Here is a 25,438-nt window from a genome sequence, read left to right as displayed (position 1 = left end):
AATTCAAAACGACCATTTTACAGTCTGGTGCTTTAGCCTGTGACTGATGGAGCTCTCAGGTCTGGTGATTATAGAATATTACAACATTCAGAACCGAGGAGTGAATGGCTGAAAGGGGTTCGGGTGATTAAACCAGAATAGTTTTTATTCCAATCATCATTTTATTTTATTTGTTGCTGAACGCTGCCACTGATCATCACTGCAGGACAGGTAGTGCATTTATGGTAGAGGTGTATTTATAGCCCTCCCCTTGGTGGCGTTGGAGCAAAGCTCTTTAAATTACCTCATCTGGGGCTGCTGTGCGGCTCCGAGGCTCCTCGACATGCAGTCGCACACGCGCGGAGTCAAACCGACAACCTCCCACACCCCCATCTCATCAAAGAATCATAAATAGGTAAAGTTAAACTGGTTTAAACATCTCCATTTAATATTTTATTCTTTACAAAAGAAAAGCAGTGAATTCCTGTATAAATGTAGGTTTGCTCGGAGACCTACAGAATCTATAGGTGGACATTTGGTTTGGTAGACAGACGGAACCGTCCGCAGCGACAGCGTGACGTCAACTAGTGCAACGTGACCTTGATATTTACACACTTCAGTCCTGAACAACCTCACAGCCAAACCAAGAAAATAGCTCAGAATAAAAACCAAATAAACATCTATGGAATTATAGACGGATTATATAGCATCTACATTAGAATTTCTATGTACAAAACACAAGATTTGTCTGTCCCGGTGACTATAACATGCATATATGATCCGCCCGGTGGTCAGCCAGGACCCGGTCCACAACCCCCCCAGTTCAACGGCGTGTCTCTGCGGTTGAACCCCCACAGGAAGCTTTTAGACACGTGGATAAGGTGAAGATCGGCCTTTCAGCAGAGACCAGATCCCTTAATATGGGAGCAAAGACGCTCTAATGGCTCATCAGCTAATAGCGTCACCTTGGTAAGGATCATGGTGACGTCTCATTGAACTATTCTCACGTATTGATTAGGACCCAGAATATTACTGAAAACACACTGAGACCTAGAAATGCTTCACTTCATGCAGCCACTTACAGAGTCGATCCAGGAGGAAAATGAACCGAATAACAATTAATATTACCGAGACACGGAAAATAAAACTGAAGCTCATGAGAGGTGTGATGTTCTTAAGCGGTGATCCCTTTAAAACCACTCAGGAAAAACCAACCCGAGATGGAAAAGCAGATAAAGAAGAGAAAATACAGGAAAACGTGATGGACACGTGGAGCAGGTCCCCTCTCTCCCCCTCCCTGTTCTCCCTCTCTCTCTCTCTTCCCCCTCTCTCTATCTCTCCCTCTCTCCCCTCCTTCTCTCCCTCTCTCTCTCTATCTCTTCCTCTCCCCTCCTTCTCTCTCCCCCTCCCTCTCTCCCTCTCTATCTCTCCCTCTGTCACCCCTCTCTCTGTCTCTCATCCCTCCCTCTTTCTCCCTCTCTGCTCTCCTGCTCCCCCTCCCTCCCCATCCCTGTTCTCCCTCTCTCCCCTCCTTCTCTCCCTCTCTTTATCTCTTCCTCTCTCCCCCCCCTCTCTCTATCTCTCCCTCTGTCACCCCTCTCTCCCCCTCCCTGTTCTCCCTCTCTCACCCCTCTCTCTGTCTCTCATCCTTCCCTCTCTCTCCCCCTCTCTGCTCTCCCGCTCCCCCTCCCTCCCTCCCCCGTTCTCCCTCTCTCTCCTCCTTCTCTCCCTCTCTCACCCCTCTCTCTGTCTCTCATTCATCCCTCCCTCTCCCCCCCTCTCTCTCCCCCTCTCTGCTCTCCCCGCTCCCCCCTTTCTCTCTCCCCCTCCCTGTTCTCCCTCTCCGACCCCTCTCTCTCTCCCCCTCTCCCTCTCTCTCCCCTCCTTCTCTCCCTCCCCCTCTCCCTCCCTCTCACCCCTCTCTCTCTCCCCCTCCGTCTCTCCCCTCTCCCTCCCCCCTCTCTCCCCCTTCCTCCCCCTCCCTGCCGGTTGTGTGTTGCTCAGTAACATAGCAGAAGGCACTCTTTATAGATGATTACAAACGGTAATAAAAGTGGTGATCTTCATTCTTTTATCTTTGACAGACTCAAAAGAAGACGAGGGCTGAGGCGTCCTGGGGCTGCAGGGTGATGGACGGGGCCTCCGTTACCCTTTGGAATCATCTCTGGAGATCGGCAGGCTGAATGGGAAGGTTTGAACACGGAGAAGCGGCTCCATGTGCACGCTGGCGTATTAACAGACGGACATTTGAAGGTAGCAAAGACCAAATAATGAGTTATTGTAGAATCATAGTGGAGCTGATGCTTAGGTGACTTGTTACGTATGATATGAACCATTGAACCTTGGCATAATTACACATCCGCCCATTTAGGTCATGTACAGAGAGCAACAGCAGCCTCAAAGCATCCAGGAGCTCAGTCCAAGCAACAGGTAGAACCTGATGTCTGGTGGGTGGGAGGGTCTTCACCCCTCAGGGTGGCTCTCAGCTTGACCTCATCTTCATCAGTTCCTCCTCATTTTCTCATTGGTGCAAATTAAATGGTCTCATAAAACGCTTCCTGTGGCAGATGAGGAGAGGGTTCCTGTTTTTGGTGTGAAGCGGCGGCTTCACGCGTGGATGTCTGTACATCGGGATGTCAGCGGTGGAAATCACGTGAAGATCTGGACAGACTGAGTCTTCAGGAACGTTTGTTTTCAGCTGGTTTTGACATCTTGAGGCTGTCATTGTCCTCCGTGTGGTCAGATCCCCTCTATACCGTCTGAAAGGCCTTTGTCTGGGCAGGGATCATAACAGGAGTGGCCCCCATGCGGGTCAGGTTCCCAGGGCCCAGTCTGGGCGGAGAGCTGCTGGTCTTGGAGTTGGATGTAGACGTGGAGGTTGGTGTGGAGCGCCGTTCGGGAGTCTTGGGAATGGTCTGAATGTAGCCTTGGCAGTTGTGTTTAAGAGCGGCCACAGCTGGAATGCAGGGGGGTTGACCTCGGGGCCCCATGTGGTGCATCATGGACTGTGTGGAGGAGGTTCCTGAGCGGGAGCTGCCAGACCGCGATGAGGAAAGGGAGTTGGGCTTCATCAGTTTGGCTTTGGGGGCCTCTGCATCCTCTCTGAAAGGAGCGTCGGACAACGTTGCCGTGACAACAATCACTAAACAACAGCTGCAACTCATCAATGACCTTTGACCTATAGAGAAGCTTCAGGCAATAACGGTTGGAACTACACTTCCAGCGAGGTGGAGCTACCTGATTTCATTCGGGGTCTCCTCTTCCTCATATTTCTTCATCTCTTTCTTGCGGAACACCAACCAGATGATGAGGATGATGAGGAGAACGCCAAAGGAGACCCCCACCACAGCGCCGGCCATCACGCCCATCCCTCTCACATCTGCAACACAAACAAGCAGACACGGAACCACAGTTGGCTTCGCTCTCTGAATCTGTCTGGACCAGTTTGAGTCGATCACTGGGGATCTACTGATGAGCCTGTGAGTGACAGCTCCAAGTCCAGAGCCAGAGCGCGTTTCCACCCACAGTGCATCTTGACCTCCACGGTGCAGCTCTCTTCCCCCACGTCGTTGCTGGCGGTGCATTTGTAGACGCCGGCGCTGTCCTTGGTCAGGTTCCTCAGCGTCACAATCTCCGGGTTTTTCAGATCTGAGGAAGAGGAAACCAAGGTGTCAGCGCGCACGCGTGTCCTCGTGTGAGTTCCACTCTTTCAACCCACCGATCAGAGCCAGCGGGGGCAGTTTGCCCACGTATTTGCCCTTGTCCAGCACCCTCTCCCATCGGTAGCGGATGGGATCGGAGCCATCGGCAGACTTGCACCTCATCTTAACGTCACCCCCCTCCAACAATTTCCCCTCCATCCAGCACTGAGGTTTGGACGGCTTTACTGTGGAGAGACACAGATCATATAAGTAACACACACACACACACAAAATATCCTGTTGATGAGTCAACGCAGCTATGCTGATGTTCCAGATGTGCTCCCCACTCTTATCCCTCTAAAACTCTTGTTAGTTAATTTAGGTTGGGGGAGGGGGGGGCAGGAAGACGCCTGTATGACTGGACAGAGAAGCTGCAGCTGTTTAGCTACAGCATCAACTGGTGTTGGGGGGGGGCGGGGTTCTAAGACACTCAGCTTATTCCTGATACGTCTCTAAATCCTGAGTCTTTGAGTTGTGTTTAGATTAGTGATGTTGATGTTTGTTCTGCTTGGGGGCTGAATGTGGGGGGAGCGGAAGCTCGCTGCTGTGTTGTGTTGATTAATGTGGGAAAGTCCAGCTGCCTCTAGCCAACGAGGCTACTTCAAGAGAAGAGGAGGCGATAAATAATTTACCAAAAGTTCAATCACATTTTATTTATGGCGTATCGAATATTCCGGCTATGGTGGAAGCGTCCGTTGGCCGATGCATAAATAAGAGCTGCGTTTCATTGCGAAGCCAAGTGTTTCCTCCCTGCAGTCGCTGGGTTTGGGTTCACCTTTGAAACGGACACTTTCAGGCTACAAGTGTTGCACTTACTGATGCTAAAAGCCCCGTGTTTTTACGACACCTCTGCTTGTAAAGTATTCTCTCCTGAACGGCTGTCTGCCACCTACCCAGGACGATGAGGCGGATGGTGCTCCAGTGGTACTGTGCACCGGTTTTGACTTTGCAGCTGTATTCTCCCGAGTCTGTCAGAGACAAGTCACTGATCATCAGGGAGGCATCGCCTTTTAAATACTCCCCAGCGAAAGCGACGCGGCCGCGCTCGCCTTCATTGGGGTCGAAAACACGGCCAGCAAAGTATGTGATGACCTGGTGAGAGAAGGAAATCCGTTTGTGATCAGGGACATGAAGGCAGAGCAGACTTCTGCTCAGCCACTTTCCGTCACTACTCACCACCCTGTTGGTGGGCTTCAGGAGCAGCCACTCGATGTCCAGGGTGGGGTCGTCCCCCACCCAGAACTGGTGGTGGCAGGGCAGCGTGGCGTTGTCTCCCACCACTCTCTTCATCTCTGTCTGGGCGAACGCCGTCAGCACCGCCAGCAGAACTGTGAGGAGAGAGTCGGACGTCACTCTGGGTCAACACGAAGGCATCGTGCTGGTACCGGGCCCAGGTGGGATCAGCACCGTCTGGGAGGGGGCCAGATGTGATGACCTGCTGGCCCTGCTGGCTACCTTCAAAACGTGGAGCTTTTCCATGAAATAAACTTTGTGAGAGCCACGTGAGGCACAGCCATCAGGATCCAGTGTTTTCTCTCCCTCCTCACCCTCTCACTCATTAGCATATTACTAATAATAATATTACAGTAGCATATTAGCAAGTGTCAAGTTATGCTGAGTTAGCACTTCCTTTCTAATTGTGGCTCCCAACACTTGTGGGACATCAGTCTGCATTCATATGGTTACCATCCGAATATAAACAGACATAGAGACTGACCCGTAGTAATTAATGATTAATGATTATTAATTATTAATTAATGATTCATTTGGTAATTCAACATCAATGTCTCACGTATATCAAAGTAGGCGATCGGAGGAGAGCCTGGAAACGTACAAGCCTGTGTACATCCATCCATCATCCATCCATCCATCCATCATCCATCCCTCCATCCATCTATCGTCCATCTATCATCCATCTATCCATCATCCATCCATCCGTCCATCCATCATCCATCCATCTATCCATCCATCCATCCATCCATCATCCATCCATCCATCCATCCACCATCCATCCATCCATTATGAATCCATCCATCCATCAATCCATCCATCCATCATCCATCCATCCACCATCCATCCATCCATTATGAATCCATCCATCCATCAATCCATCCATCCATCCACCATCCATCCATCCATTATGAATCCATCCATCCATCATCCATCCATCCATTATGAATCCATCCATCCATCCATCTATCCATCCATCCATCCATCCATCCATCCACCCACCATCCATCCATCCATCAATCCATCCATCCATCATCCATCCATCCATTATGAATCCATCCATCCATCCATCATCCATCTATCACCCATCCATCCATACATCAACACATCGATACATAAATACAGACCTCTGAAGGTCAACCCTCTGAAGATCAAGCCTCTGAAGGTCAACCCTCACTCTGTATGAATATGCAGCAAGAATTAAGAGCAGGACTGTTGGACCAGAGGACATTAGACCGAATAACAAGGTGCAACATCCTCCTGCTGACAGACAGGTAAATCTGTGTGGTCTGCTTCAGGTTCCAACAACAAGAGGCTTTAAATGCAACAATGTAATGTCAAAGGGATCCAGAGAGATCCAGAGGGATCCAGAGAGACCTGCAGCTGACCAGCCGCAGCAAGAAGGTGGTTGGGATGATTGGGCTCCAATTACCAGGAGAGCCAGAGGATCCTCCTGCTGAGCCTCCATTTGTTTCCTTTCATTTATTCATCTTCCCTTGAACAATGATCAAATGTACGGACAATGTCATCCCGCTGGAGGGATACATTTAGGTGTGTGTGTGTGTGTGTGTGTGTGTGTGTTATCACCACCAAATGTCTGGACACTGTTGGCTTACCCAGTGACGCGTAGCGAGGTGGTCCAGAGAGCCAAAGACCCTGGTGAGTGTTTCTCAGCCTCCCAGCTGATTTGCCAATAAAAAAGACAAACCAGTCCAGACCTGAAGCTGTTCCCATTAAAAGGATCCATCTTAGAATCGTGTTCATTTATTCGTCCTCACTAATGAACGTGTGAGCTGTGAGGGAACGGCTGCAGCAGTGTTGCACTCTGGATAAAGCACAAGTGACGGCTTCACCTACAGGTTCGGGTTTAAATGGTTTCAGACAATTATTCCCTGGGTGAAGGAGGTTTTCTTGTACTCTGAACTTCTCAGCTATACCGGCGTCCCCGTCCAGCTCAGCGCACATACAGGAGACCTGATCGCGTCCCAAAGTTCATCAATTAAAAATGTAAAACAGACATTGTCCAAATTTAGCTGGGACGTCAAAGACAAAAGGGTTTTTCCATCCCTAAATTGCGTAAATGAGAGAAATAAAGGCGAGGAAGGAAAAAGAGGACTGTTTTAGTGAAATGCTGACAGGTTGAGGGGACATCATGAGTGATTGCCAGCTCCTGCAGGGACAGACTGACAGACAGTGAATAATGCATGTGTGATACTCTGACGTCCCTCCATCCTGCTGCTCTACCTGTTTTCTGCACATTAGCTGCTCCCTGAAGCGTGCGATCATTTCACCGCAGCCTTGAACACTTGAGGAGGAGGACGACGAGGAGGAGGAGGAGGAGGAGAGGGACGGAGAGTGAATCATCTTTCTTCCCCGCAACGCTCAAATCGGAACCATCTCCATTTTATTGCTTTGTTTTAAAGTCATCACTGCCTAATGCTGACAAGAGAAATGAAAATGGTAAAAACGGCTCCAGTAAAGCCACTGAAAGTTCTACAGGAAGAGCTGACGTCAGCATTAATGTCACAGGCACACTGAGAAACGCAGAATGTGGAAGTGGAATAAAACCAGGTTCAGACAACGATCAGAAATGAAAGAAAAAGAACTACACAGTCACTAATCACAAATATTTAGCATGTGCAGCCTTGACAGGTGTTGCAGGATGTGGAGATTACCTTGAGATTATGGGATGATTCCCTTGGAAGTGACGTAAAGACTTCTGTTATTTTAGCTTTACTGGCACACACACACACACACACACACATGCAAGTTTACATCACTTGATAGTCTATACAGGTTCCCTCTATTTACGAATTTAATTCGTTCCAGAAGTTTTTTCGTAACCTGAAAATTACGTAAATAGAGACGCGTTTTCCATGTATTTGCCCTAATCCGTTCCAAGCCCCCAAAAATTCAGACATAATTTTTTTTATAAATGCATCAAAACATTTAACAAATACATGTTACAATTAGATTACCGCACAATAAATGTCGGAATTCAGTGCAAGGCTTCTCCAGGAACAAAATGAACTTTATTACAGGCTAATCTTACATTAGCCGTCATTACTAGCAACGAACGTAAACACTTGTGGTAACACCGCCATCTAATGGACAAACATTCAAACACCCACAATAAATAAAAGTTAAACAAAGGCGACGCTGGGATACAGACAAACCTGTACATATTGACGTCCCTCCTAGCCAATGGGATGACAGGAAGATGCTAGGCGATAGCCAATGGCAGAGCAGCTACAAGCAAGTTTGTGTTCGCTAAACTCCGCGAGCTGCGAGTAGCAGCGGTAGCGTATTTTTGACCTTTGTATCCTGAAATTTCTTTCGTAACAAGAGGAAATATTTTCCCGTTGAGACGCTTCGTAACCTGAAAATTTCACATGTAGAGACGTTCATAAGTAGAGGTCCAATTGTATATGTATGGATTAATTAACAAACAGTAAATTGTATCTATGAGGGAAACATTAAAAATGAATGAAGTACACATTTTGAGGGCTGTAATAGTCCAGCGGCTCCTTTTCTTCTGCTGCTATTTTCCTGCTCTCTCTTGTTCCTTCTGTCCTTTGTGGCTGTTGGCAGAGCTGATCAGTTTTCATCAAACGGTGGCAAACAGGGGAACATCCTCGTGCTGTTGCAGCACTTAAGGTATTATAGACCCCTGTTGCAATCCATACATCAGCCCTTTTAGCTGAGGACAACAATCTGCAGTCCAAAGTGAATTGATTTTTTCTGTACGCGGGAAAGACAATCGTATGGTTTGACATTCAGATCATTTCATCTGTGCAGGGACCGAAATGGCAAAAACACACCGGCGTTTGAAACGCCTTTGCATTTTTAAGCCACAAATTTGCTGAAAAGAGTCTCCTGTAATTCAAGAAGCAAACTCTTAGTGGCATTTGGCTCAAGTGAGACTTTAAAAATATGAGCATTGCTTATGGTCCTCATTATTATAGCAAAACACGTTTCACAGAGGCGTCGCTTCTTCAGCGTGTGGGCTGATGGTGCAGCATAGAGACCATCATCGCTGGACCTCACACCCCTCTAAAGCCCTGATCCCCTCTCTCTGCAGCTCAATAACCCTCATGTCTTATTTATAACACACGTCTGGTATTAATCTCTGGTATTAATGTCTTACAAACAGGTGCTTTCATTTCCATTTCCTCCTTTTATAGACAGGCAGCAGCTGCCTCTACAGGCCGACTGGGAGGATTTTAACAAGCTATCTGACGACAATTGTCAGTTGTGTCTTTGTGGCAGGATTCACGTTTATAAAAATGGATCTCCAGAGATTCACTTTTATCTTTAAACTGGGTCCACAGGGAAAATCTAAACAGCAGAATTTTATCTGTGGATGTAAAATTGATGGTACTTAAAGGTCCTGACCCCATCTCGCTTCATGTAGATACGAGAAACAGCAACTCGTGTCAACATGAGCATAAAAAATGAGCAACGATGCTACAAAAGAAGGCCGACGATTGGAAACCTTTCTAGATTCTAATTCCACATTTAAAAAAAATATCAATATAAAAGCTATCGGAGGGAAGCTTTTAGAAGGCGACGTTCCTGGAGGACTTGTTTCTCCGTCCTCATGATACTTAATTGATCCATCTCCTCACTAATTATGCACTCTGGCAGTGGAGACAGCTGTAAGGTCGGCTTAGAATTCAACGTTCTCTAATGAGGACAGCTGTGACATGTGAGCGCCACCCTGACATCGCCATCATCACTGTAGTCATCACCACTGTTGTTGCCCCATCGGTGCTGCAGACTTAGTCACAGTCTTGTCACTGTCTTGTCACGCAAGCCAACCAGAAGATGCCCTTGGGCAGAGGTCACAAGGAGAGGGCAACCTTCAGTCACAGCGGCTGGCAGGACCTCAAGCCCACGCAGGAAAATAATAGCAACGTTAATAACAATGTTAATAAAGACAACATCATAATTAAGTAGGACAACCGGAGGCAAAGTTGGGGGCAGCGCCAGAGCCGCTGACTCGGCCCACTTAAGTTTATCGCTGCGTAAATGATCCTTAACGATGGAATTCGTTGATTTTTGACAGCCTGTTTTCCCTCTTGGTTTTGCTCCACAGATGATGAGCGTCTGAAAGTGGCAGGTGACACAGAGACGCAACTCTGCTTTGATTGAGCTTCTGAAGAAGGCTGCTCCATCGTGCAGGTTCTCCAGCTACCTGCTGGAGCCACAACGGTGATATGATCCACCTCATCTTGTCTCAGCCTCCAGCTGTGAGCTGTCAGGACAGTGAGAGGAGACGGATCTCAGAGGGATCTTTGAGCCCTCTGCTAACGATGGCACAGCCTTCTGTTCCATCTATAGATCTGTCACTTCTCATAAATGGCTGATTACAGTGGGATCAGCGGAGGTCAGGTCGCCGTCCTGCTCACGTTGTTGTGTGATGTGGGGGGGGGGTGCAGCTGTGCAGCTCCATTCTTACATTTGCACAGCTGAGCAAAAAAAACCCCGGTTTCCATAGCGATTAATCATAACCTCTAAAAATCACAGCGGCACTATTCAGATCATTTCAAATGGAATGTAATAAAACATAAAAGGTTTACATGAGCTTACAAATTTAAAAACGCCCATTTTAGGCAGATTTATGATTCAAATGCCTTTAAATGAACACAGTGTGCAGAGCGGAAGCAGCAGTGAAGGAAGGAGGCTCGGATTTGCTTCCACCTGAAGATGAGGGAGGCATTTTCACTCACAGGAGTCATGACACTGTCAGCATGAATAAAGTTAATGTGGGCTGAAGCTGCTGGCACTCGGGGAGTCATCTGACGCTGGCGCAGTGGGCAGCGTGTTCAGAAGCAGTCTGACATGAAGTGGATCAAGTGTGAAGAGATTGTCATTTGAAAGCATCTTAATGATTTGGCTGCGGGCTTGTTCTGCCCCGACGTCTTCTCAGTGTCACTGGGATCGCTCTTCATTCACACTTACTGACGCTCCTCCTCAGACAAACACCACACACCAAAACCAACCTCCGCATCGGCTCCAGTGTCTCGCTCTGCCCACATTCGATCCCATTTATGCCGATAGAATAAGAGTTCAGATGAACTGGAATCAGGAGAAGACGCTCGTCCAGGGTGAATGCTTGATCTTGTGTTGGTACGTTTTATTTTCCCCCATCGTTGCATTTACCAGCAGAAATTAAAGCAAGCTATGAAATTAGCTCCAAAGACCAAAGAGAGGACGCAAAGTGTGAAGGTGCATCAGCAGAATCGCTTTGACTAAAATGGATGTAATAGTGATGCTTTTTACCAAATTATGCTTTATCTGACAGTTATAGAGGGACAATGATTCAAATAGGTCAGCTATTCAGTTCAGATTATTGGGACAGAGAGGACAGAGACAAAAGCAGAAAAAGGGAAAATCCTCCCTTTTTTTAGCTCAATGAAACAATGAGAGTTGGAGGCATTTGTGCCTCTGAATAGAGCCAGTGAGCTTTGGTCCAGCTTTTGGGGAGGTCATTTTGGGTTTCAAAGACATCTACTCTGAAAGAAAGCTTTTTCCGAGGCCTTCGCAGCAGCCGCAACTCTTGACTGGTGCCTGCGACATCCACCGCCTACCGTCTCCCGTCTTCACTCTTCCTCCCCGCTCACCCGTCCATCCCCACCCCCTCATATCCCATCAATGTTGCAATCCTTCTTCTCCATCCTCCCTCTGTGTCGTACAGAGTTGAGTTATAGGACCATGAATCGCTCCATTTCCAAGTCTCAGCATTTCTTACCTGGCCTCTGACCTTTCTTTATTACCCACAACCTCCATCAGTAAATCTGGGCAGCCACATCCCAAACGATCCATGATTCACTTTTCAACTCCAGCGAGGATCAATCTAATATGGCGGCGCAATTTACGCAGCGGCAGCTGTCGGAGAAGACCAGAGCATTAAAAGGAAATCAAATAATTAAATCTACGTGCATTTTATACACCCTTGTATATAAAGAGCACAACGTTTATCTGTGATAAATGAAAGGGGAATAAAAGAAGGTCAAACTTCAGACATCCCATTAAAATCATCGGCTCATTGTGATTCCCGTTTAGAAGATGCATGGTCAGGGCAGACGTCCGTCTCTTGGACCATCAATCTGGAGCTCTCGTCTCACTTCAATATAATGTGGAGCTCATCATCTCAAGTTCTGCTGCCGCTCTTTTCCTCACAGAGGTGATTTTGGAATAAAAACGCATCTAAAGGTGGAGGCAGCGAGACAGACTTGGCTTCCTTCCCCCCCCATGAGGCTGCAGGTGCTCTGCTGCAGGGTTAGGAAGCGGTTCCTGGAGGTCCTGGCGTCCGCAGCAGCGTGCCGGAACATTCTGCATCCTCGCTGTGTGGCGTGTTTTAATCAGGCTGCTGCAGATTGATGCCTGCAACTCCTCGTGTTAACAGTGGACATTCATCAAAACAGTGTGGCGGTTCGCTCCTGCCAGCACTTGGGTACTTATTGTTGGGAAATGGGCATAAAGAAGCAGGAGGAGAGGGAGGGAGAGACGGGATCGGGGGGTGATGAACGCGCTCTGGGCTTAAACTAAGAGGATATAATAATACAAGTGTTTGAAATAGAAACAGCATTAGCAGCTGCATGACAGTCCGTCAAATGACAAAATGTTGGTTGCATTTTTACACGTTATATGTGGTTATAAAGTCTAATGAAGGAGTCCGTCTGGATTAATTGCATTTACGACTTGGATATAATTAAAATATGATTTATATCGTGTGTTTATATAAGAAAACACACGAGGGAGTTCATTCCTTTGAAATATGAGATGAAAGCTACCCCCTAACTACCTCACTAGTTAGCTTTCCATCTAATCATCTGGACTGTTTTTATTTTTTAAAAACATCCATTAGACTTTCAGATGAATGGTTGCCGCGGCAGCCGAAGGATGTAGAGGGGTTATTAGTGGTGTTTGCCCCTAATGATCCTAAAAATCTACAAAGTGATTAATGTGATGTGCAACGTTCAGGAGCGTCAGATGGAATCTTTTAAATTAGCCCCACAGAGTGGAAGAAACTGGAAGTCTGGAGTTTTTATCTCCCACTATGAATTAAGTGTGTGGAGGAAATATTAGTCTCCTCAGTCCCTCCTCAGTCTCCTCAGTCTCCTCAGTCCCTCCTCAGTCTCCTCAGGCCCTCCTCAGTCTCCTCAGTCCCTCCTCAGTCTCCTCAGTCTCCTCAGTCCCTCCTCAGTCTCTCCTCAGTCTCCCCAGTCTCTCCTCAGTCTCCTCAGTCTCCTTAGTCTCCTCAGTCCCTCCTCAGTCTCCTCGGTCTCTCTTCAGTCACCTCAGTCCCTCCCCAGTCTCATCAGTCTCCCCAGTCCCTCCTCTCCTCTCTCCTCAGCCCCTCCTCTCCTCTCTCCTCAGTCTCCTCAGTCCCTCCTCTCCTCTCTCCTCTCTCCTCAGCCCCTCCTCTCCTCTCTCCTCTCTCCTCAGTCTCCTCAGTCTCCTCAGTCCCTCCTCTCCTCTCTCCTCAGTCTCCTCAGTCATCCTGATCATGCTCCTCTGTGCTACTGCTCTGGTCTGAAAGTAGATGGAGCTTTAGTTGAGCTCATTCCGCGGTGGTTGGGATGGAGACTGTTGTGGGGGGGCTGAAGTGCTGAAGCCCCAGACACTGGCAGCAGACCACAACTTGTCCAGCTTCTCCCTGTCCTGTGGCTTAGCCTCCTAAATGGTCCTCCTTCATACTTGGAACCTTAGCCTTGTTGCTAGGTTGAGATGAGATGCATAATGAACCTGTTTCATCCGAATGTTTGGAAGCGTCGTGACATCATGCTCTCAGCATCCTGGGACAAGAGCTAGATAGCAGGTTCTGACTGCTGGAGTCCCTGCCTGTAGGCTGCAGAGACCCAGAGACGTGGTGGGTTCTGGTTCTGGTCTGGTGTCGGAATGCTAACGTTGAAAGTTCCAGGCTAGGAATGAACGGAAATTTCCAGCGCCAGGAAACGCAGCACCGGGGTGACCTGTTTCCAGGTTAGCTGGCAGGTGGTGGTCCCCCCCCCCCCCCCCCCCCTTCCCCAGTAGAGAGACAACGTCACAGCACCAGCAACCAGCACTTATTTCTGGAAATAAAAGTTGTTGTCGGGAAACTACAGTAAACATTTGATGACCTATTTGAGAAATTACAATTCCTGGATGTGCTGTGTTGTGGTGCCACCTGGACACGACCCAGTGTGTGTGTGTGTGTGTGTGTGTTCGGGGTGCCTTGACAGCATCAGGGCAGATTAAGCGTTTCTTACATTAGAAGCAGGAATGGAGGCTGATGCCTGGCAGACACATGACACTGATTGACAGATAGAGGCCGCGGCTTCGAAGCAGATGCAGAATCTGGTGTTGCAAATGTTCATGTTTGATCCCCCCCCCCCCCCACACACACACACCTCCCCCAGTAGGAGGCCACCTTAAATGCTGAGACGAGACACAAAGAGCAGGGTAAGGCGGTGTAATTGAATGCTGTTTTGGAACAAGATGACACAGCAGAAGCAGCCAGCACAGCTCCACATTCCAGACATGTGCGGCCTGTGAGGTGAGCTAGCGTTACATATATGGTTAAATATACGGCAGCCGTTCTCACCTCTGGCACCAGGCCAGAGCTTCGGTCGCACCACTGATTCTGCCAGCGTTCGTGCAAGTGTCACTTAAACACTCTGAAATCTAATGACGCATTTTACACCTTTTAGGGGAATAAAATCAGGGAAAAATAAAACCGTAATAGTTCACTTCAAACGGCTTCACAGCAACAGACAGCAGTTACTGTCGCCAGATGTTGGCAGGGAGACTAATATCGGAGTAGCAGTAGTAGTAGCAGCAGCAGTAACAGTAGTAGCAGCAGTAGTAGTAGTAGCAGCAGTAGTAGCAGTAGTAGTAGTAGCAGTAGTAGCAGCAGCAGTAGTAGTAGCAGTAGTAGCAGCAGCAGCAGCAGTAGCAGTAGTAGTAGCAGCAGTAGTAGCAGTAGTAGTAGTAGCAGTAGTAGCAGCAGCAGTAGTAGTAGCAGCAGTAGCAGCAGCAGTAGCAGCAGTAGCAGTAGTAGTAGCAGTAGTAGTAGCAGCAGTAACAGCAGTAGTAGTATTAGTAGTAGCAGCAGTAGCAGCAGTAGTAGCAGCAGCAGTAGCAGCAGTACTAGTATTAGTAGCAGCAGTAGTAGCAGCAGTAGCAGTAGTAGTAGGAGTAGCAGTAGTAGTAGCAGCAGTAACAGCAGTAGTAGTATTAGTAGTAGCAGCAGTACTACCAGTAGTATTAGTAGTAGCAGCAGTAGCAGCAGTAGTAGTAGCAGCAGTAACAGCAGTACTAGTATTAGTAGTAGCAGCAGTAGCAGCAGTACTAGTATTAGTAGTAGCAGCAGTAGCAGCAGCAGTAGCAGCAGTACTAGTATTAGTAGTAGCAGCATTTATAATTAATCCCATTATTTGCAGTAATTCGCGCTTGATGATATATTGAATGGTATGTTATGTTCTGGACCGCCATCAGGGGGCAGCAGTGAGTTCTCTGCCCTGGAATGAGTCAATGTGAACTGGAGGACATGTGGGGATGGATGGACTTGATGGGGACGTGGGAGGGATAGTGGGGGGGAGAACTGGACTCAGAGGGGAGTAGGAACACTTCACAGTATTCCATAAAATCAGGACATTAAAGCATCTGCTCAGGAAATACAACTGGACAGTTGGTACGGAGTGATCTCTTCCACGTGTTTGATCTCTTCCACGTGTTTGATCTCTTCCACGTGTTTGATCTGTTTCGCGTGCTTGAGAAGGTTTGGCCTCTAAATGTAGGTTAGAGGGTGCAGATATTCAGAGAAGAGCTTATTCTTTTGGTCGTCTCTTTCAGCTCTTCTTTCCAAATGGTTTTCCGTGATGTGTTTTGGATCCCCCCGCCCCCAAACTCATTTTTCAGTCCTTGGAATGCGAGCTGAACAGAATTACTGTTGTCGTGCTCAGGCGCACGTCTGGGCTGCGTCTCATTCAGCACAACTGACAGAGTAATCCAGTAATCCATTTTCTCATATCGAGCCCGTTGTCGTGCAGCCGGCCCGCTGCTGAACATGGACCCTGTTTGGAATCAGCTAGTCCTGCTGGAAAGTGCTGCAAAGTGCTGCAAAGTTTGACCGTTTCAGTCTCACGCTCATATCCTGGTGGCAGCTCAGGTGGCACCACGTGTTCCTGAGGAGGAATCCTGAACATCTGAAGGCGGGGCCTCAGTGTTTTGCCCAGGGGCACTGCGGCGTGCACACTACAGGATCCAACCAACAACCTCCAACATCCCTCGGACACTGACCTTCAGCTGACGGGAGTCAAGATGCTCTGAAGGAAAACGCTGGATCCTCCACAACTGCCCCAACTTCAGAGACCTGGTCACCAGGAAGGGGAGGTGATTGACAGCTGAGCTGAGGAGGCTCCACAACCGTGCAAAGTTCATACGCACCCCCGCAGGAAGACAAGCCACTACGTTTTTACAGTCTAAAACAACATTCCTGTTGCTAATTCCACGAAAACCTGAAAGTTTTCATCTGGTTTTCTGAGAAGAATTCAGCTCTTAGCTGTGTGTATAATAGCCGCGGCGCTAGCAGGGTAGCATTTGGTTGTTTTGGGAGGCTTGCACACGGCGGTTAAGCTGTCAGCCCACATGACCACCAAGATAGAAAGACCAAGAATAGACGTGCAGAGACAGCTGGTGACAATAACCCCGGTGAACAGGGGAACAACACCTGCACGTGTCCAGGCGCTGAGAGGGAGGGTGGCTGAAGTAGACGGTACATGTACTTGTGATGTGCTGAGACATCTAGCATGAAGCTACAGCAGAAGCAGGAAGCTGCTGTCTCCCATGCGGATACATCGAGGGTGGGATTTATGGCTAGAGAAAGACTCCCACAACCTTATTTAACGTTTGATTTAATATCGCCAACTGTTTGTGACTCTAAACATCTGTTTGAACCCACAAAAAAGCCCTTGAATGAAGTGTTGGTTGAGATCTGCTCCTTGGAGAACCGACAGATCGAGGACGAGGTTGGAGGACGTAGTTCAGAGAGGGGCCATCTGAGGGGCCAACTGAGGGGCCAACTGAGGGGCCAACTGAGGGGCCGACTGAGGGGCCAACTGAGGGGCCGACTGAGGGGCCATCTGAGGGGCCATCTGAGGGACCATCTGAGGGGCCATCTGAGGGAACATCTGAGGGAACATCTGAGGGAACATCTGAGGGCCCATCTGAGGGGGAGGAGCCATCTGAGGGGCCATCTGAGGGACCGTCTGAGGGGCCATCTGAGGGTTCATCTGAGGGACCATCTGAGGGTGAGGAGCCATCTGAGGGGCCATCTGAGGGGCCATCTGAGGGAACTTCTGAGGGGCAATCTGAGGGAACATCTGAGGGGCCATCTGAGGGGCCGACTGAGGGGCCGACTGAGGGGCCAACTGAGGGGCCATCTGAGGGGCCGACTGAGGGGCCATCTGAGGGGCCATCTGAGGGGCCAACTGAGGGGCCGACTGAGGGGCCATCTGAGGGACCATCTGAGGGGCCATCTGAGGGAACATCTGAGGGAACATCTGAGGGAACATCTGAGGGGCCATCTGTGGGGCCATCTGAGGGACCATCTGAGGGGCCATTTGAGGGACCATCTGAGGGCCCATCCGAGGGGGAGGAGCCATCTGAGGGGCCATCTGAGGGACCGTCTGAGGGGCCATCTGAGGGTTCATCTGAGGGACCATCTGAGGGTGAGGAGCCATCTGAGGGGCCATCTGAGGGACCATCTGAGGGGCCATCTGAGGGGCAATCTGAGGGAACATCTGAGGGGCCATCTGAGGGGCCATCTGAGGGGCCATCTGAGGGGGAGGAGCCATCTGAGGGGCCATCTGAGGGACCATCTGAGGGGCCATCTGAGGGAACATCTGAGGGACCATCTGAGGGGGAGGAGCCATCTGAGGGGCCATCTGAGGGACCATCTGAGGGGGAGGAGCCATCTGAGAGGCCATCTGAGGGACCATCTGAGGGGGAGGAGCCATCTGAAGGGCCACCTGAGGGACCATCTGAGGGGGAGGAGCCATCTGAGGGGCCATCTGAGGGACCATCTGAGGGAACTTCTAGGGGCAATCTGAGGGGCCATCTGAGGGTTCATCTGAGTGGCCATCTGAGGGGCCATCTGAGGGACCATCTGAGGGGGCCTCCAGACTGTCAGAGAGAAGGACGGAACATTTGCTCCTGGTGCAGTTCCCACCTGGATGTGACCGTCTACAGCTGGAGATCAGACGAGCAGAGAAGGACTTTAAATGGTAAAATAAATTCTAGTGCTGAAACGAATTAAACGAGTCATTTTCCGTCAGCACTGCTGCCCATGAAAACACACCTCAGGGTATTTAAATAACCTGATTATTCATAATTAGGTTCCATAAAGAGTCTGAGGGTCAGATGCAGGGATTCACCAGGAACTGGGCTGCAGAAGAAGCTCACGAGTGATGCAGCTCCAAGGGAAGAGTGTAATCTAGGAGATTACACCATCTCTGAGAGGACCCACACACACACGGGTTTTAAAGAGCAGCACAAGTGTGTAGCTGCTCACAAATGTCCCGGTGAGCAGAGGGGGGGGCTGATTTTAGTCATTTGGGTGGAGGAAAGGCGCTGAAGAAGCTGATGATGTTTCCACCAGGAGGTGGAAGAGACGACTTTGTTACAGTGTTGTCATTTGGCTCAAGGGGGAAGTTCCCCTGCTGTGCAGCTAATTAAAGCTTTTACACATGTCACACACACACACACACACACACACACACACACACACACACACACACACACACACACACACACACACACACACGCGCGCGCACACAGACTGCAAGATCTATTCTTGTAAGTATAATTCCACGTGGAAAAGTGATTCAAACTGCCACTGAAGATCCGTCGTGTGTTTCAGGACACAATAAGCTCGTTTCCTTGGGTTTTGTGATGAATCTGAACGAAGAGCGTCCTCACAAATCAACGTTAACCACCACCGCTCTCTCTCAACTACAGCTGGACGGTGGGCGAGAGACCCAGACTGTAGTTAATAACTGTAATATCCCACTGCAGCATTTAAAAGGTATAGATTTTCTGTTTTATGTGGAGACCTCTAGCGGTGACAAATCTGAACTTGACAGATTCCATCCATTTATTTCCGTGCGTGTGTGTGTGCTCAGCAGTTTTACCTGTGACATTGAGCAGTGACACACCTCGGCATCGTAAATGTAGGAGAAAACGAACAGAAGCGAAACAGGAACTCAGCCACTGGGGCAGATTCTGCTTTCATGTCTGCAGGTGCAAAAGAGTAAAACCCCAACGACCACACCGCTGCCCTCGTGCACGTGCCTCTGTGTGCCCAGTGCTGGTGCAAATAAACAACTGACAAACAAAAGACCGAGCCATGAATTCTACCAATCCAACCCCCAACAGAGAGGGACCTGGACCGGGACCTGGACGTGAGGCCCGGGTGTTGCATCAGGTCCCACTGGAACCTCTGGACCATCATTAATTGCACGACGGTCTGTGGGTGTGTGAGCGGCTCAAGCCGACAGACAGTCTGTATTTGGGAAGATAGATGTTTTTAGTTGAATTGTGGCTCCGATTTATTCAGCTGCATGTAATTTAAGGCAAAACCAAGGACAACTTTTCAAGTGCACGCGGAAGGAGGCAGCGCCATGAGGTAGAACACGCTGTTTTTGCCATGGCCTGTCGAACTCGCTCCCATAATGCAACTAATGAAAGCGCCATAACCCCATGGACAACTGCACTAATTGTCATGTCCTGACCCTGTGATGTGTTCAGGGCTGTGTCGGGCTGCGCTGCATGCTTACTAACACGCGCGCACGCACACACGCACAGTTTCTACCAAATGAACTGTTGGCTTTGCTGCAGCGTCTGATCTTTTAACATTTGGAGGTCAGTTTCTGTCCTCGTGTGGTCATTCAGGACCCCAGAACACATCCTTCGTCACCAACTTCCATCACTCCTTTGACTGCACTTTCTCAGCATTTACAAATATTCCCTTCACTCCGCACACATGCGCACGCACGGGCGCGCGCACACAAGCGAAAATCCGCGATCAGAGCCGTAAAAGGGACCAGGAGTGAACTTACCTAAGGACGGTGTGAGGAGGTGAGGCGCAGGCATCTGGGCGACCAGCTAGTCCCGATCCCAGCTCGAAAGGACAGAGGAGTCGCGTCTCTGTGACGGAGCGGATCCACTTCCCACCAACTACAATGTGACCTGGACAAGGAGTGAAGACTACCGCAGGTCTCTGGCGCAACGCGCCAGCATCCTTCCTTCACGCGCAACAGCGGGATCGCGGCGAGCTGGTGATCCAGCAAATGAGCCGCGGATGATTCCCCTTCAGATCACCCTCATGGAGATGAGCCCACATGGAGCCCCCTCATGTCCGATCAGCCTCGGTGCCACTGCGTAATATCAAAGGAGGAGGTGTAGCCAAGGTGCTTGTGTGTGTGTGTGTGTGTGTTTTGTTGGTGAAAGGGGGACCTCTACAGCTGATCCGGCTGTACGTCACCAGGACGTCCCGATACAAGGAACACGTCGACTGGGGAAAATGACCTTTTCTTACATTTAAGTCCTGAAAAACACACCTTCATAAATATACATGATAGCTCGCTAAACACCTGTATCAAAGCTGGGAGGGGAAAGAATCATCATGTAAATGGGTCAGATGTTCTTATCACCAATCATTGGACGCTTCGTGGGACTGAGATGAACCTGAAGTCATCTCAGGAGAAGCAGAAGGTAGTTCTTTGGTCACAAACGCACCTTTTTGGGGCAGCGTGGAGCTGGGCCGGCGATTCTCTGCAGGTGCCGGAAGGCTTTTGAAATGGAGAAGATAAGCAGGACCTGGAAGTTCACTAGAACTTTGATCAGGACTAAAGCTTCACGCAGATGCACGTCTGCATGCTGACGGAGGTCAGGGGCACCAACAGAGAAGACTTAAATGATAGTTTATAACATCTGCCAAGCACTAAATATACAGTTTATACTCAGTTATACGACAGCATTGAAAAGAAGAGGACAGATGGACGGATCATGTCTTTGAAGTCATCTTGGCTCAGGGTCAACAGGGATTCTTGGTCTCGGCAGAGCTCTGACGGGACAACTTGAAAAGAAGCGATAACTGCTCTCTACTGGGCTGATGAGGAGGTGCTCGTTATCTGGTGCCGAGCTCATCACGACACCTTTCTGACTGGATCAAGGCAGAGCGGGGGAGAAGGGGGGGGGGTCTGGAGGACGTGTGCTTGTGGTGGTCGGCTCTTGTCAGCAGCACCATTCGCTGATTCAGCCGTGCACAGTCTGGAGACGGGGTCTTCAAACCACTGTTGCTCTTTTTGAGTGCCCCCCTCCATTAGCAGTGAGCAGCAAAATCAAATAAATAATAAAAGAAGGTAGCCGATATCATTAGTCGAGTTCTTCCACAGCAATTAACAGAGAAAATTGTCTACACGGTCAAATCAGTGTTGCCTGTGAAAACCTCCTGAAATAGCACAGAGCAGAACAAAGACATGCTCATTAAAAATGTATCAAGGGTACATCAGCCGGGTGTTCTCCTTGCTCAGGGATTCTTCATGGCTCAGTAAAGGCTGAGAACATTCTCATCACACCCAAATAAATCCGTTAACTCTTTGTTCCTCGCCGCTGAGGAGTCTCGACCGGGGCTCTGCAGAGGACGACCTGCTGGAGCCGCCGCGTGCTCGTGGGACGCCCTCGTCCAAATGGAGGTTCTGTGTGGGACGCGCACGTCCAAGGTAAACGTCCAGAGCTCAAGCACCAAACACACTTTAGATTTATGATAGTTTAAGCAATATCAGTGCTTTATTTTGGTTTTGCTCCATTTTAGAGCGAAACCAGAACCTTCCCTCCCAACATGCAGCAGCCAGGAGTTCCTCCAAGCGGGTCTTCAGTTCTCTAGATGGTGCAACCCTCGTGAAGAGCTCTGCTGCCGTGGTTCAGGTTCCAAAACCTCCACCAGCCTCCAAATAAGCCAAAACATTTGCTGTTTAGATGAAGCCCTGCTGGCCCATATCATATAAATGGAACTGTGCTATGTGGACTGTAACCAAGCAACCGGTCCTCCCCCCCCTCAGGTCACCACTCTAGACTAATCCAGTTTCCTGCTCCTGTCACAGTGATGGGCTGGACGGGACACTTGTGAGGAACTCCAAAAAGCCAAACGCGCCACCTTGTAGGTCGGAGTAAAAGAGACGGAAGTGTTGCGGGAGGAAACAGAACAGCCGCGTCTGGTTGTAGATTTAATCAGGAAACGTCAGAAAACATCTGAGAAAAATAACTAAAAACCTTTCGTTTGGGAACGTTTAAGGGTTTCGTTCTTAATAAAGTAACCAAGTAACCCCCCTCCCCCCGCTAAAGTGACTTTTCTAAACAAACTTCATATATTCGGAATAATTTGTAGAAGATGCACATTTGTTACCCAAAGTGGAGTCGGTCTCTTCTACACATACCAACCTGCTCAGGAAGCTTTGATGTATTTAACATAAACGGTGGCTGAACATCAAATCAACACAAAGTCAATCACACCGGGTGGCGTCTGAGCTCACGCCCGCTCGCTTTAACACTTGTTGCTGCCTCCATTTTCCACGATCTCGGAGGCCGACGCCTCTTTGAAGATGCTGGATTTGTAGAACTGCAGCTCTTTAATGCTCTCTTTGATGTCGCTCAAGGCTCTGAAAGAGAAAACACGTTCTTGTTGCTGCTGCTCCGTCCTGGTGTTCCGTACAGGCCCGAATCATAGCGGGAACCACTTAATCAAAGACGAGCCATCTATGAATCCACATGTTCTCAGAAGAACTCCACATTTAGGCCTGAATCAGATCTTTTTCCCTCTGACAGAGTGCACGTCCACACAGGCAGTAGAAGCACAGAACATTGTTTACTGGCTGACAACCCACAGAAGTCAATAGCAACCATGAAGTCAGCGATGAGTTTACAATTTTATTAATCAGTCAATATTAATTAAACTGATCTACATAGGAAAATGGATCCTGGTAGCAGCTTTGCTATACATTGAGACCAGCTCATCTACAGAACTGTGTCTATATTGTTTGACCCCGCTGTAGAGCATATGGTGAACAGCGCTGCTCAACAGCGACACCTGGCGTCGCCTCAATGTAGCTTCATTATCACCTCATTCAAATCAACGTCTCATTTACAGTATTATGATATATTGACTTTTACTGTTTTACTGTGGTCACCTGTATCCTCAACTGATATTTTGATTCTATTTACATTATATAAAAACATAAACCCTTTCAAGGTCCATACACCAAAATATCTGGACATTAACCGGGCTGATATTTATGTTTCCACTTTAGGAATGAAGAATAATAATAGTAATATAATTCCCTGGAGCAACAAAGGCTTCAATGCTCCAAGAGTAAGACCTCAGATTTAGAACTGCGTGTTTACCTGTGGGTTGCTTGCTTGTGAGGGACCTTCTTGTATTCTTCTGGAAACCAGCGTCTGCATGTATCGGAAGAGAAAAAAGGTCATCCTAGAGACGTACATCTGTAAAGATTCTTTGATTTTTGTTCAACGCATTTAAGATAACCCAGTCCTACTAGACCTGCTCTCCAGCCAGGTTTTCTGTCCTACCCCGGTTTTAACCAAGGGAAGGGGTCCCCGCTGAAAGCAGCAGTTCTCCTGATGGGACAGAAAACCCTTCCTGGATTCTTGGCCTTGTAGGACTGGGTTGAAGACCACTGGTCTATAGTGAGTTTCTGACTTCAGTCCATATACCACGTGTCCATATATGAGTTAGCTGCTCTAGCAGCTTTGGAATATTGGTTCTGTGAATCTTCCTGAGACAATATATAGTTATTAAAGTTATATAAAGTAAATGGAACATTCTAGTATCCACAGTTCCAGGCCTGCCTCTACATTTATCACCCGGGCTGCAATGACGGCAGCTGGAGCCGATAACACTTTGGCACCGTAGCCTGAAAAGTACCTCATCAATACCGTGGCACCCTAGAAAATGGAGTTAATTAAGTCAAAACAAAAGAGGGATTAGAATGACTGACAAGTGTGAAACGTGTGAATGGGTTTAGTTTGGACGTGAAGCCTTTTAAGTAACCGGCACAACAGTGGCAGAGGACTGGCCTGCAAAGCTCCTTGATAGTGCTGACATCAACGATCCTGTAGTGGAGGTGGTACATAAACTGGGGCATGTACTTCTCCAGGAACCTCTTGTCTGCATGCACAGAGTTACCTGGGGGAAGAGGAACATGAGGAGACAAACCAACCCAGTAACGTTATCATTTCACTTCTGCTGCTGCTCACCAGCAAGGGGACACTGCCCTGGGGGGGTGTGCTGCCTGACAAAGGACAGGAACTCGTACTCGGCTTGTTCCAGGGTGATTTTACTGTGTCGTACAGCCTGGGTCAGTCCTGACTAAGACACATCACACTGGGGTTTACATTAAACTCTTTGTTCTGGCACGGTCTCATACACCATACTGCTCATATTCCAATGAGAAACAGAGGGCTTTTTTCCCAAAGAGGGTTAATATAACAGCTGGTGATGTCATGGCTGATTTTAGTGTACACAAAACTTTAAAAATTAACCCCAGATTCTAATGATCAAAACGGCCGTGGATAAAATGACCGCTAACCTTTCCGTGATGTTCTATACACCACTCCGACATCCCATCCAGCAGCTCGTCCGGCTGGTTAATGATCAGGTTAGGACCCTGTTAATCACGACACACAGTGTCAACACACAAGTAACAGATTGTCACCTCACAAAATGATAGAATATTTGCATCACCTCGGCCAGAATGTTCAGGTCGGAGTCTGTGATGAGACAGGCCATTTCAATGATCTGGTCTTTGTCAATGTCCAGACCCGTCATCTGAAAAACACAGACACAGACATTAAAACTTCATGTATCTGGCCTTTTCTGGAATTCAAGGATCACTTTAGGCCTGTATCAACAGGTAAAGATGCACATTCCTTTGTCAACGTTGCACACATTGCTGACAAATGTAGGCTGAGAGCATCACTAATAACCAACTTTCTGTTAATTAAGTACACATAGAAACAGATTTATAAGCAATAATTAAATGACGACGCGCATGCCATCAGTGTCATATACACGGATTGGTGCATTAATTGAATTTACCACCGATAAGAACTGAAAACCATCACCGACCACTTGAAGCAGCGACCTACCTCCAGGTCCACCCAAACCAGTCTCTGGGACATCGAGGAGGACATGCTCGAATTTCTTGACACTTGAACAGGAAAACAAGAACCAAGTTCAGAGACCAGCCCAGTGCTCGTTCTTAAAGACTCGGCTCTGCCGATGGCGGGTATGGAAGTTGGATGTCTCTGCTGTCTCTGTCGCATTGTCCAGGCTGCAGACTGTCCCCACCTAGCAAGACATGCTGAGCCAAAGCGGACCGTTATCCTGGGAACGACCGGCATGCTGCTGCCATCTTCGTTTTCAACTGTCGTAAATATTCTTCTGCTCCTGTCCCACGTGG

General features: G+C 48.6%; 2 protein-coding genes across 2 annotated transcripts; both read right to left on the bottom strand.

Moving 5' to 3' along the window:
- Positions 1-1,962: 1,962 nt before the first annotated feature.
- LOC101061736 (CXADR-like membrane protein) lies at positions 1,963-20,387 on the bottom strand. The gene is made up of 7 exons (XM_011611033.2): positions 20,018-20,387; positions 4,857-5,008; positions 4,574-4,772; positions 3,698-3,865; positions 3,505-3,627; positions 3,217-3,358; positions 1,963-3,081 (listed from the first exon to the last, which is right to left on the bottom strand). Exons 1-7 carry the CDS (start codon positions 20,049-20,051, stop codon positions 2,730-2,732), a joined length of 1,170 nt encoding a protein of 389 aa, XP_011609335.2. The 5' UTR covers positions 20,052-20,387; the 3' UTR covers positions 1,963-2,729.
- A 1,763-nt stretch (positions 20,388-22,150) lies between these two features.
- On the bottom strand, positions 22,151-25,434 carry smfn (small fragment nuclease). Its single transcript, XM_003970717.3, has 7 exons — positions 25,125-25,434; positions 24,721-24,804; positions 24,566-24,643; positions 24,234-24,345; positions 24,054-24,162; positions 23,361-23,414; positions 22,151-22,618 (listed from the first exon to the last, which is right to left on the bottom strand). Exons 1-7 carry the CDS (start codon positions 25,377-25,379, stop codon positions 22,504-22,506), a joined length of 807 nt encoding a protein of 268 aa, XP_003970766.2. The 5' UTR covers positions 25,380-25,434; the 3' UTR covers positions 22,151-22,503.
- Between the last annotated feature and the right edge of the window lie 4 nt (positions 25,435-25,438).

Source organism: Takifugu rubripes, chromosome 15, assembly GCF_901000725.2.
Source record: "Takifugu rubripes chromosome 15, fTakRub1.2, whole genome shotgun sequence".
In the NCBI taxonomy this organism is placed as follows: Eukaryota; Metazoa; Chordata; class Actinopteri; order Tetraodontiformes; family Tetraodontidae; genus Takifugu; species Takifugu rubripes.
This window is presented reverse-complemented; position numbering and strand designations above follow the sequence as displayed.